Source organism: Rhamphochromis sp. 'chilingali' (genome assembly GCF_963969265.1).
Source record: "Rhamphochromis sp. 'chilingali' genome assembly, chromosome: 8".
Lineage (NCBI taxonomy): Eukaryota > Metazoa > Chordata > Actinopteri > Cichliformes > Cichlidae > Rhamphochromis > Rhamphochromis sp. 'chilingali'.
In genome coordinates, this window is record NC_137935.1 from 9,601,735 (window position 1) to 9,615,082 (window position 13,348).

The following is a 13,348-nucleotide window of genomic DNA, read 5'->3' on the forward strand; positions in this document are numbered from 1 at the left end:
AAAGACCGCTTGAATTTTTAACCCTTGATATTCCTAATAACACGAATGCTACTGATACTACTACTACTACTAACAACAACAATAATAATAATCTAATTGAATTATTTAGTAAGCAGTCGTTAAACTTTTGACTTTATATGATACTAAGCTGGAAGACTCACTTCTTCACTTTTATTTATCTGCGCAGTTTAAGCAGATAAATAAAAATAAGCAAATAAATAAATTCCAATAACAAATTCCAACCACAAATAAGAAATCTAAGCTTAATTTTATTGTTGTATTAGTGAACAGAATACCAAAGTACAGTACATTGCAAAGGCAGTTTTTACAGCATTTACAAGGCCAAAGGCTACACCACTGTTGTGGAAGATTTATATATATATATATGTATATGTAGCTACTCACTCTGCATGCACCTAAACTGTAACTTCATAAAAATACAATCTGATGAGTCTCAGCAAAGCCCCCCTTTTCACTATGTACATTTTCTTTCATTTAAAATAGTTTCTCTCTTTGTTCATAAACTTTACTATTACATTTTTATTGTACACAGAATTTGCACGCTTGGCAGGTTTAACAGATAAAATAAAATATTTTTTCTATAAATCTAGTCTGATAAAAGCACATTTTCTTTTGTTAACAATATAAATAATTTACCTATTTGCTAAAAGCTGCACAGTTAAAAGGTACAGTAAGATGTTTTGAGTAACAGATAACCCACACAAGAGTTTGTAGGATTGAGAGACATTACAGTAGATCTGCAGCATGTCAGAATTTTTTTAACATGAACCACTTGCAGTATACAAATCAGTCTTAATAATTCCATCTGTGATGGTCGTCAGACTTGAATTCACACACTCAAGCACACTCATAACACACCTACACCAACACACAAACCAAGTAATGAAGCCTCCCTTTTTCTGTGCTAACAGTGTTCATGTTTTCCAATGCTATGATATTCAAATACATAATTTCAGGAGACAGTAAATTTCTTCCACTTTAGTGAAGGATTGCACATTTTCCCTTGACAATTAAAACAACATAACTGAAAGAGAATAACTCAGCTTTGGTATTTCATTTCATTTTTCTTTAAATGTGAAAATTATGTACTTCAGTACACACAGGCTGCTTTGTGACATTTCTATTATTAGTGCAATAAAAGCTGTACTGTGTTTGCAACAGCAAAGTCACTCATCAGTCTAAAAACAACAGTACTGCTGCACATCTGAAGATTGGACTTCATGACATTCTGATGTACTTTAAGCAAGAAGAGGAAACAGCGGTTTGGTTATTCCCAAGAGAAAGTTCACCCTTGAGATGATAGAAGCTACCACAGACAACAGGTGACACTAGGCATGACATTGGGTGTTTTGTAGTTCTGGCTGTCAGAGTCATCAGAGAGTTGAGCCTGAAACCCTGGAGTCTGGGAGAAAAGCTGTGATGGTGCGGTAGCCCTGGGCTCTTCGGATCATGTCCCGAGTTTCTCCATTAAGTTCCATCAACTTGACAGAAATTTCTGTCAAGTCTTGTTTTGAACCCACCAGAGCAAAAGTTCCTGTCTGACCCAGAGTTTGATGTCTAAAGTAGATGTTCAGCAATGTTTGGACCTCATCCTCAGAGTGGCTACCAAAGATATCATTAGGCCACATTGTTCTGGAAGGAAATCATAAGTATTTGTTTTAATAAGTAACACATTTATCAAAAAACACTTTTAATAAACACTGAAACAAGAATTTTACTTTTCTCACCTGCACACACGAATGTAGTGAACAGCGGTTGGAAAGTCATTGTTCTTTAGACCTTCTAGGATGGCCTGCACTGCAGCCTCGGAGGAGCTAAAAACCGGCTCAGAGCAGGAACTCTCACAGGCAGCAATCTCATCATTTGCCACTGAAGCAGCTGCTAACCTCAGGTTGCTCTTCAACTCATTAAGCTCTTGGGACATGTTTGTCAGCTAAAAGTCGAGAGGGGTTTATGTTACTGAACAGGAACACAGATTAAAAAAAAAAGTGTGTTTTATGCCTTCAAAAACTGAAGAGAAGCAAATGCAGATATACCTACCTCTGGAACAGAGCTTATTGCATGGACCTGTTCAGTCAGTTTGCAGTAGGACTGAAAAAGCAGCAACAACTGAAAGTGGAGTTTGTAGAGTCTTTGACAGAGCTCCAGTTGCTGAAAGTAATAGAAAATGATTATCAGAAAATAAGTCTTTAACTTCTTGTTTCCTCCTTTTTAAAATGTCTGCACAACCGCAATTGAAGACTTAAAAAAGTATCCTTTTGCTGAAAATGACAATACAATAAATACAATGTTGTTTTGTTTTAAATCGGAAAGTAGAGACAAGCCTTTTCCAACTTACAGCCAGAAATTCCATTTGCTATCAAGCAAGCATGTTATGGGGTAGAAAAGAAGTAAGAAGTAAGGAAAACACACAGAGAGAATGAAATTCATGCAAATGGTCATTATTTACAACATAGAGTGGGTGAGAAGTATAGAACAGGTCTAACTGGTGTCATTTTATTGACATGCACAGAGGAAGAAAGTTAGGGTAGATGTTTGTGCAAATTAGAATTATGAAGAGGGCTTATAGTTTCCATGAACTATTAAATACAAAATAAATAAATAAATAAAAACACGTTTTTAAAAAAGAAAAAGAAAAGCCAAGCATGTTCTGCATGTTAATCAGCACTCACTTAAGTGACAAATTCATACATTTTAACAGCAAAACTTTCTATTTTGCTGTTAACCATCTTCAGTTATGAAGCCTGATTAAATTGCAACATAAGAGAGCTCACTCCCATGCCCAGAAGAACTGAAAATCAACACAATGCACACTGGATATGAAATATTAAATGTGACGTGCATCAACTTAAGTTTGTCAAAAACTTAAAGTGCAAGAGAATTAGAGGTAACACTCACAGAGCTACAGTATCACACAGTAATCCCAATGCAGAAAGTACAGTATGAAAGATCAGATGAAATGGAATCCTTCATATGTTCAGTTCAGTTTTTGTTAAATGTACATAATCAACAATTATTTTGGTTGTACACTGGCTTAATGCAGTATCTAAGCCAAAGTAAATACTAACCCACTGCTTTACTTTATCCCACTGTTGATATGATAGCATGAGATGCTCAAATAAATATATTTATAATAATTATTATTACCTTTTCCTCATGCTCCAGTGGTTGACACGTTATCACCGAACCCCCAGCACTCTTGGGAAAAGCAGCTTTACAGTTGCTCAACCACTGTGTAAAACAGAGGTCAATTTAAATAATTCAGCAACAACATACAGGTGACATCTAGAGTGACAAGCACACGATAAGAACCACTTACTGTGAGAACTGCCTCCTTTCTGTTGTTGTAAGTATCAAAATATTCTTGAAGTTCCAACACACTAAATTTCATCTTTTCAAGGAGTCCATAAGACATGATCTGGAAAAATACCAATTTGTCATTAAATTTGTTGAAATACACTGGAAGTCGCTAAATGTCAGGCAACTTACTGTGTCTGCATCAATAAAAAGTGTTGGGCACTCTGAACATGATGTCAGCATCTGAGAAGACCTCAAAAACTTTGATCCTAGTCCTCTCAGGCCATCACCAAGGTAACTGACGGCATCACATGTCAAAGAACAAAATTTGGTTTGGATATTCTGCAAAACATAAAAAACATGCTGTCTGTAACACCACTAGAATCCCGCCTACATAATTTAAGGCACTAGTGCATCCTTCATTAATTCAATTTTTCTGAAATGTTGCCCTGTCAGCTTTGGTCAGTGAAGTGAACAACAACCGGTTAATGGATCTCAGGAGATTTTCAAGCTGAGAGCATCTACGGAGTGACCCTAATTTTCAATTAAGCAGTCCTCTTCTGAAAGGTCAGTTTGCCTTATAGCTAATCCTGTTAACCTTTCGGTTTAATTATACAATTTGACATCTCATACTACACGTCGCGCTGATGTCTTTTGGGATTAGGCTGGCTGCAGGGTCAAGCTATAATACCTGAAAAAGTGAGGAAAACACATGAAAAGTGTAGACGGCACAGGATCCATCTGAGTCAGACACAAGCTGGTTGATGTGGCTTCGCCAAGCCTCTTCTGCATCATCGCACACATTTGGCTGGAAAGCCGCAAGGATGGCAGAGAAGAAAGGTGACGGTGGTGGTGAAGAACGCGACTCCGGCATGTCATCTCGCTCTTCCTCAGCAAGACTGAATGGATATGGCCACATCTTAGGAGAAGTGCATTTTTCATGACACTTTATTTATAGCTAAATATTTAAATGTTGCAATAGGTACCTTGGTAAGCAGCCTTCAAGATCTAGTTTTCCTTTGTAATCATTGTTAGTTATATCCATTGTCAAACTGTCACCACAGTGATACTCAGGGGGCAGCTCAGTGATGGAAAGAGAAATGTCCTCCTCATGGACAATGTTGTCATCATCTTCTTGTGACATCTCATGCTGAAAGAAAGCAGAAGAGACAGTTGACAACTGGAAATATTAATGTAATTAATTACAAAACAAATACTGAAGCAGCATGCATGAAATGTATTCCCTCTGTTATTTTTAGTTATTAAACAGTAACACTAACCTTGCCATGGGACCCTATGGACACTCCTTGTGGTGTTTTCTTTTATTTGGTCAATTTAGTGTGCAAAAATTATGCCAATTAAATGGATAAAAAATTTGAACTTAGCCAGCATCGTGGCTCTGCACACTCAGAGATTGAAACAGGCAATGTGTAAACCTTTTCTGACCTTCCACATGCTGAGAGATTTTAGTTTTGCTTACAGCCACCCACACAGAAGCAATAGGCATACACATTGCCTTAAATAGACAGATACGGAAAGAAAGAAATGTTTTTTGTTTCTACTGCTGGCTACAACCCCTCACATCCCCAGACAAACTGCCACAATTAAAGTTAGACAAGAAATAGCCCGGAGCCCAAAGCTTTAGATCACCTGCTTGTCAATTTTAGTTGTTTTTTTATGATTTTGCATGCAACTACTGAAATATCAAGAAAAGGTCACTCATGCTCTACTCTAAAGAAAGGAAATGTAGAAAAGTCACAGTGTTGCAAAATAACACCTATGATTGCCTTAACCCAAAGCACATTTAACATTCAATACACGAGAAAACAGAACAGCTCCTATTTAGCAAAATTAGTAAAGAACTCTATTATAGAACTACGATAGGAATTAGTAGTTCCCAGAATCTCAGACACTCTGAAGCCCTTATTCACCCGGTGCTTCGAGTCCTCTGGTTGTTGGACCTCGAAACTTGGATTTTTGGTGCTCAGAGGAGTCGAATCTGCTGAAGTGGTATCGCAGAAGGGAGAGGGAGAGTCAATGCTACTCATCTCTGCAGTTGGAGAGAGGCTGACAGTCTGAAAAAGAGACAAAGAAACATTTAATAGAATCTTTAAAATAAACGGCACTGAACTAAAAACAGCAAAATCGTCTGAAACTGTATCACCGACAGTAGTGGAGTTTCTTAAAACTCAAAAGCAAGAGGTGAAGATGACGGCTGTGTTGACCCACAGGTTTCAGTCTGCTACGGCAACTTTAGCAACCTTTAGCTAATGCTGAATGGCTCTTTCTGTCATGGAATAACAGAAAGGTAATGGAACAAGACAGAATGTGACAGAAAGGCCCATTATATTTTCAGACTTGAAAATCTGGCCCTAAGCTTGACACTAGAGGAAAAGTCTTAATCTGAGAGAGAAAGACATTTTTTAAACCCTATACAGCTTGGCACAGAGAGTGGCACAATAGAAAAAAACTCTTGAATTGTTAAGATATAAAGAGTTTGTCCTTGAAATCCCTTTTACTTGTTACAGTTGGTTTTAACTGTTATTTGAGGTTTTACCTTCATTGTGATTTTCAATTATTATAACACAAATGAATAAACTTACAAGCTGTGAGTGGGAGAGTGTCTGGCTGGTGGTCAGGGAATCCTCCTCAGATGACTCGTCTGAATCTTCATGAGCGAGCTTGCTGAGGCTGGGCATGCTGCTGGACATCTGACTTTCCTCCAAAGGCTGCAGGTCATTTCGGTCCAGACTGTCCATAGAGCGTCTACGCACACCCCAGTTGAAGTTGTCCATAGTCTCTCCCTGCAACAGTAAACATCTGTTAGATACCGAGTACCAAGTAGCACAGCATAATCTTTTCTTCAACACAAACTTCATAAACATACTTCACACCAACATTTACACAACCATGCAGTGCTGGTTCTGGGAGGGGACAGTTTATGGGAGAGTTTTTTCCCTTCAAAGCTAAAAAAGGAAGGAACAGCGGTGCTCAATGCAGTAAGCCCTCCTTAACATGGTCACAATTCAAATATTAACAGGCTTTAATTGCTTTGGTCTTTTTTAAAAAAAAAAATACAGAGTGATTTTCAAGCGTGACTCCATGGATGCTAGCCAACTCTCACGTTCCACCAAAGCTCCACATCAACAGACAAAACAAGCATATCCAACTACGATTAGTTTAAAACCTGTCACAGTAAAGGCTCTGACTTTGACATTTCTTGCCCATATTAATCATTTAGGTTTTTTCGATCGAGTTTCCTGAAAATATGGTGTTAGTGAAGCCTAAAAACCACACTAAGTACATTTCAGAGTCTCAAGAAGTAACAACAGCTTTTTCTTACATCCTTGGCAAATAATACAGTTTAAATGTTTACAATTAGCAAAGGTAATTTACTGTTTGGATTTCAGTGTGATGGAGGGTTAAACCTGAGCAGAATTTCTTCCACTGAGTCTCTAGATGGAGCCAACACTCCATGATATGAACAACTGTGGCTTGCTTTAGAAAATCATATGATGTTGACCAGATAGCCATATAACTATAGAAAATTATGATTAAATGTATTCACTTTATGTCAATCATATGATAAAAAAATATTAATAAACATTATGATAACTTATGGAATAACAATTAAAACCCATCAGTTTTTTCTGTCACTTAATGTTACAGCTTGATAAGTCTGTCAACTTACATAGTGCCAGCTTTGCTTCCTGACTTCACATAGTCAAGACTTTAACATTAAAAATCTTTTCTGGGCTTACTGACTGAAGCACTTAAAATGTGTTTGTACAAAGCGCACGGTTCCTTTCACACACACTCACATTACCAATATGTCTGCAGCAGGCCTGTTGTTTCAGCCTGAATTCTGCAATTGACCTCTCTGTATTTTCCTAATATCACAGTTTTGTCTTTCCTTGTAAGATTAGTTGCTCTTTTGCTAGTAGACCTGTCAATGTTTCTGATTGGGCCAGATGCTGCCAACACCATCCCTTTTGTGTAAACACACTTGTAGCTAGACTGGAAAGCCCTGGTTTGAGTTATTGAGTTGATAACCACAGTCACATAACCACTTAGGCTGAGTGCCAGTGTGAGATCAAGTACTGGTAAATCTGGTAAAACAGGCTTTAAGATACCCTATATTTCAATAGCAACTACTAGACCATGATGATAAGCCTGGTGAGAGAACTAAGAATAACATGCTGTGTTTCCAATACTCTACTCTCTAATACAGGGACATTGCAGAATCAGTTTTGTAACTAACACAACATGCATGCACACTTTCTACTCTTTGCCGTCAGTCGACTAAAATATCTGCACAAGCAAATTGTCATTCATAGAACACAGCAAATAAAAATGTAACACAACTAAACTTACCTGTAGCTCCTAGATAGCACAGATAGAAAAAAAACACAGAAAAAGAAACCCTGTTACACAGAGCAGGCAGACTTGACCCAACACAGTACTGCTCCTCAGTGGAAAATCCTCATTACAGTCTTTATAAGGTTTTCTTACTGCTCTTGTTTTACATCTACTTTAACATCTAAAGTATAAGTAATTATTCTACCAAGCATCCCATGACTCACCTCTCCATCCTCAAGCTCAACATCCAGGAAGTCAAAGTCTCTAAAGACTCTGAACTGCTGCTCTGAGGTGGTGTCATCTGTGTTTTCTGGTTCCCGAGTCCCGTCATCAGAGGATACCTGGCTAGGCTGGTGCTCCATAAGATCCAGCTCCCCACAACTTGAGAAAATCACCTATACCGAACAATGAACAAAGAAAAACAAAAAAAAGGCAAAATTGTTATTTTTTTTAAAAATCCATGATTAAAAAAAGTTCAGAGTGCTGAATTTCCCAACGGACAACATAAAGTATATCTTACTGAAGGATTTTTTGTGAGCCCCACTTCTTGTCCCAGCAGAGACAACACATTCACCAGTTTTTCCCGTGTTCTTTTCTGCAGAGGGAAAGAGAACACCCAAATATTGTGAATAAATCCCTTTAATTTGATCCACATTATAGTTTTTTTGTGAACATTTGACTTTTGTATCTGTTTGAGTATCCTACCATTTTAAAATTTAGTCTCATATTTGCCTGGCATCAACATGCATTTCCCCTTATTTGGATATACAATGGGATTTAAATTTTGGGAATAAACAGGATGAAGACGTCTCAAACACAGCATGTGCATCAAATACATCCTGCGTTGTGATTGTCTTGCATAATGAAATACAATTACATGCAATGTCTTCATTTGTCAAATCCTAACAGTTTTACACTTTGACCCCTTGGGAATAAGTTTTCACCTGAGAAGATTGAGGCCTTTTCCAGCTGACTGGCACCAACACGTTGTTTAAAGTGGATCCAGAGGAGGTAGAGGAGGTGCTGTGGGTCACTGCTGTTGTCATGCTCTTCACATCCTGGCCTGGAGTGCGTCGGAGATCATCAAAACGACGACCAATCACTGGCGTCTGAAAGAATCGACACAAACAAACAATTGTGAGGACAAAATTAAAATGAGCAAAAGCAGGAAGAAGAGAAAGTCTTTCTCTGCTTAGTCAATCCATTACTCAGGCTCCTTGACAGCTCCTGCTTCGTCTAGGCTCACAGTTCCAAAATGACTGTAAAGCAATCAACACGTCAAGATAGGCTGATTGCTTTTTTACAAGTGGTCACAGCTTTTATTCCACTTGACATTCAAGAAAAAAACCCAAACCCAAAACATCAACTTTCTCGGTTTTATACTCAATCTTAAAATGTCCGAATATCATAACAACTATCACTGGTGTGCCCAGTATGTCTAAAGTTTAAAGCCACCCTGTTGGCTGCTCACTACAACTCCCTGACTCACATACAAAGACGGCAGCAAAAAGCTGACATCATTTCCTGCCATTCATGAACTACACAAACAGCTCCCTGTTCGGTTCCCACACATACGCCGCTCTCCTTGTATCTTTTACATCGCTTTCCAGCTCTGCACTGCTTGACTAATTGTGTTTACCTTTCACACTTTCAAGCTAATCTCACAGGGTTTGGTCGAAAAGAAATATCACCATTAAGGAAGGGGAAGAAATGTTTCCTTTCCAAAGACCTTTAAAAGATTCCACACAACCTCAACAAGTACCACACCCTGGAAAATACAGGGAAATATACAGGGGCGAGCATACATTTCAAGGATTAACCTTTCTTTTCACAAGAACAACAAGGACTTTCACACAGTGAAAAGAAAGTCAAAGAAATGGCCTCTAACCTGAGATATGTCAAAGTGGAAATCCAGCGTTTTCCCAGGCAAGGCCTTGGAAGAGCGGTCCCAGACACGGCTGATGTCCTCGTAGGAGAGGTCACTTTGTGGAAATGAAGGCTGTGCCAAACTGGCCGATCGAGAAACCACCAGCTTGAGTATATTCTGTGCTTCTCTCCAATGAACAGTCTACAGCAAAAACAGAAACACACACAACTTCACCTGTATGTGCAGACAAAGAGCAACACAAGATGTAAAAACACAGTTTTCATGTAGTTTTATTTATAGTTACAGAGGTACTAAAGGGAAATGGATGCCATATGAGAATAAGCAGAGGCTTGGCCCATAGCAGAACAGCAGACTGTTTATAGATTGGGTGTGTCCACAAATTTACAGCGCTGACATAAGACAGCTTTTTCCTTTTTTTTCACATGAGCACTAAGAAAAAGAGCAAGGAATACAAGACTCTTACGCAGAGCTCTCAGCTAAAGATTTGAACTGAGCACATGCGCATGCAAAGTATATGTTAGTGAGTTTCTACAAAATTGTCAACTTATTCTATTTTTAAAATATGTTCGATGGCACATAAAGTCACTGCATATTCAAACTAATACATTCCCGATAAAAAAGGACCATTTGAACTCACCTGGACAAATTTCTCTATTGTCTTGAGCACCTCTATGTTGAAGGGTTTGGCTTGAATTACACTCAAGTCCATGTGGCTCAGGAGGCTGTAGATAATTTGCAAAAGGGTCTGCTGCATACTTGGGAGACCTTTCTCCAACAGCTATTACAACAACAAAAGAAAAGAAAAGAGAAAACTCACTTTACATAGTACTTTTAACACACTGTAATTGTGACTTAGCACCTTTCAGCTGTACACACCTCTGCCATATAAGTGACCAGACTCAGGGTGATATCCGAGAAAGCTTCGTGAAGATATCGACACACCACATTGACCCAAGAGAAGCAGTCTCGTGTGTAGGAGTGGGTTTTATACAGAGCCATGACATGAGCAAGGTTGGAAAGCTTGGCGTTGTTCTCCTCAAGGCATACCTACACACACAAAGGTGTGTTAGTTTAAGATGTGAAATTTGTGAAATGAAAAAAAGGGATAAAAATGGCAAACCTGTGCGATCCTCTCAGCAACCTCCTGACAGAACTGTGTGGGGCCATCAAAGTTCTGTACCAGATGAGGGAGCAGGCAGAGAACATTCAAAGGAAAACCTAGTAGACAAAACCCCCCCCCGAAAAACAAAACAAATGACATTAATATAAAATTTTGGAAAAAAGTCACAAAGCATGTGTCTTTGTACAAGTACAAAAAATATAAATATATAAATGTAAAGTTTATCCGTCCACTGTTTACTTTTAAAACCACTTATTTATTGATTCCTACATTATACCTATGGCTTGTGATGTGTCCACAACAGGCACTCGCGACACAGGAGTCAGTTGGCATAAGAGATGAAGCGTGAGATCGGTTGTAGACATGGAGGTGAAACCCTTTAAAAGGAGCTGCTGCAGCCCAGTGAAGGTGCTCCATTTTAGCTGATTATGCAGCTTCTCCAGCTTCTCTCTGTTTTCCTGTTTGTCCAGTGACATGTTGGCCAGCAGCTTATTCAACAGTCTTAAAGACATCTGATACTCAAACTCAAAGTCTGACTCCATCAGTGACACTGCCACCCAGAAGATGGTGGCTAGCAGGTTGCTGGGGTGGTTGATGCTTGTTGGGTCAGTCACACTGTCTCTAGATGAGGATGAGCTGCGAACCTTAGCTAACAGAGCTTGCTGTTCAGAAGCTTGGATACGGTCCAGTGTGGCACTGCGTGGTGGATCAGACCACCGGTCTGCCTCTCCAAACTTCTTGGGAACAGAGGAGCTCCTTTGATGTCTGCTCCTTTCTTCTCTCCTGAGATTGAGCTGCCCTGTGCTCTTCCTGTTAGATAGCAGCTTGAAACTGGTGAGGAATTCTGGGGATGAGGCTCTGTGATGATAGCATGGAGAAATAATTTAAAGTCACTACATATTTGGGCAGAAATACCATCTTTGAACATAAATTCATGTAGAGGAGACACAAACCTTGTCAAAATAGCCATGAGATCACTGTTTTTGAGACACTCAGCCAAGTTATCCACCACTGACTCCAGCGTGAGTAATATTTCCATCACATAGCCCTGGCAGAAAAAAAAGACACACATAGATTTTTAGACTGTATTTTGATAATACAATTTAATAATTTAACATACAATAGTATAATTTTCTACACGGACGACCAACATTTGACACCATAAATGATGCAAACAAGAAATCCCCACATAAAAACTGGCACCATTCAAGTATACACATGGCGCTCTGACCTGCACTTCTTCTCCATGTTCACCGATGACTTCCACCAGCCTTGAGAGAAGGTCAGACACAGCGTGGGCAGATATTGGCTGGCGAAGGGCTCGAAACACCTGAAAGGAGCGGCCAGCGTAGTGACGCGATGAGCTACACAAGGCTGTCTGCAGCGCTATGTCGCTAAGCTGCTGTTCCAGATGGAAATCTGACAAAGACACAGACAGAAATGTGTAAATGAAAGTCATTCAGTTACACATAATGTTTAAGAGATAATCAAATTAAAGAAAATGAAAGAATTACTGTTACGGGCATACAGAATTACCTGACTTGGACTCTTTGAACACAGATACCACATATCGCAGAAAATTCGTCAGCTGCCCAGTGCTTTTTGAAATTTGGTTCTTTGGTGAAATGTCTTCATGGCACCACAGAGGTCCATATGCTCTATAAAACAATCATTTTTAGTTACTGAAAACAAACTATATTCTGAATCATTCAAATTAACAGTGCCAAGTCCAGCATAAGGTGCCTGTCAATTAATACAATCCTAAATATTTTTTAATTAGTTTTGTAAGATGACAGTTTTAATTTAAATTTACAGTGTGTTCAATTAATCGTGGGAAATGCCAGTCATATTTAAATCTCAGATCTAAGCTATGCTTATAAGAAATTGCATTATCCAGCAGCCCCACTAGGTGGGAACCAAAAACCAGAAATATAAGAAGTTTATCACCATATCAAGCCCATAACTAGCAATATTTTAATACATGCAGCCATACATTTTTTTCTGTTTGCAAAACTACAGTGTAAAAACTCATGCATTTGCTGAGTGACTCTAACGGAAGAATTACAAATCTGTGTCCATACCTTGTGGTTAAAAACTCAATTAGCTTGTTGGTTTTGTCATTCATTTTATTGGAGGCCACCAGGTCTTCCACCTCCTGTGAAATCTCTGGCAGGTTGCTGCTGCTGCCCCCCAAACTTAAACTGGATGACGTAGACGAAGAACTCAAACCCGAGTCTGGCCCGGGGGATGCCTGACACTCCCGCAGGAAGTCAAAACCTCCTGAACACATCACAGAAACAGGTGTGTGATTACAAACAAGTTACAGTGGTATATATTTTATGAATGTTTGATTTCATATACCTAACTGCAACTTTAAGCTACAGATGGATTTAGCCAGTGCAAGAAGAAGAGATGCTGTTGTGAGCACATGACTTGTGCTAAAACATTTTCATGGATGTAGATCCAGTAGTTCCTATTATTATTGCTGCAAAGCTAACCACTCTTTTGTTATAAACAAAAAGCCAAACCTTTGTGTAAGAAACCACATATTACACATGAACATAACACGCATATAAAAGAAAGTTGTATAAAGCATGTTTACTTTCGCTTTTAAACTATTGTTATAGCATTTTTTTTATTGCTAATAAAATACATTTTATTGG

The 13,348-nt window shown here is 38.7% G+C and overlaps 1 protein-coding gene across 5 annotated transcripts in view; it reads right to left on the bottom strand.

Annotated features, from left to right (window-relative positions):
- Positions 1-263: 263 nt before the first annotated feature.
- frya (furry homolog a) overlaps positions 264-13,348 on the bottom strand; it is a 46,558-nt gene continuing 33,473 nt past the window's right edge. For 4 of the 5 annotated variants that reach the window (XM_080889400.1, XM_080889397.1, XM_080889398.1 and 1 more), the window contains exons 40-61: positions 12,767-12,965; positions 12,222-12,343; positions 11,917-12,104; positions 11,639-11,733; positions 10,963-11,543; positions 10,686-10,783; positions 10,442-10,612; positions 10,203-10,343; positions 9,566-9,745; positions 8,622-8,786; positions 8,198-8,272; positions 7,902-8,072; positions 5,922-6,122; positions 5,250-5,393; positions 4,305-4,468; positions 4,010-4,217; positions 3,511-3,660; positions 3,341-3,439; positions 3,169-3,252; positions 2,062-2,172; positions 1,749-1,954; positions 264-1,653 (exon numbers count right to left, since the gene is read on the bottom strand). In XM_080889400.1, the coding sequence (XP_080745526.1) occupies positions 1,395-1,653; positions 1,749-1,954; positions 2,062-2,172; positions 3,169-3,252; positions 3,341-3,439; positions 3,511-3,660; positions 4,010-4,217; positions 4,305-4,468; positions 5,250-5,393; positions 5,922-6,122; positions 7,902-8,072; positions 8,198-8,272; positions 8,622-8,786; positions 9,566-9,745; positions 10,203-10,343; positions 10,442-10,612; positions 10,686-10,783; positions 10,963-11,543; positions 11,639-11,733; positions 11,917-12,104; positions 12,222-12,343; positions 12,767-12,965 (3,812 nt within the window). In that variant the 3' untranslated portion in view covers positions 264-1,394. Of the gene's footprint in view, positions 1,654-1,748; positions 1,955-2,061; positions 2,173-3,168; positions 3,253-3,340; positions 3,440-3,510; positions 3,661-4,009; positions 4,218-4,304; positions 4,469-5,249; positions 5,394-5,435; positions 5,606-5,921; positions 6,123-7,901; positions 8,073-8,197; positions 8,273-8,621; positions 8,787-9,565; positions 9,746-10,202; positions 10,344-10,441; positions 10,613-10,685; positions 10,784-10,962; positions 11,544-11,638; positions 11,734-11,916; positions 12,105-12,221; positions 12,344-12,766; positions 12,966-13,348 lie in introns of those variants that run through there. The other variant, XM_080889401.1, reaches the window with a different exon arrangement.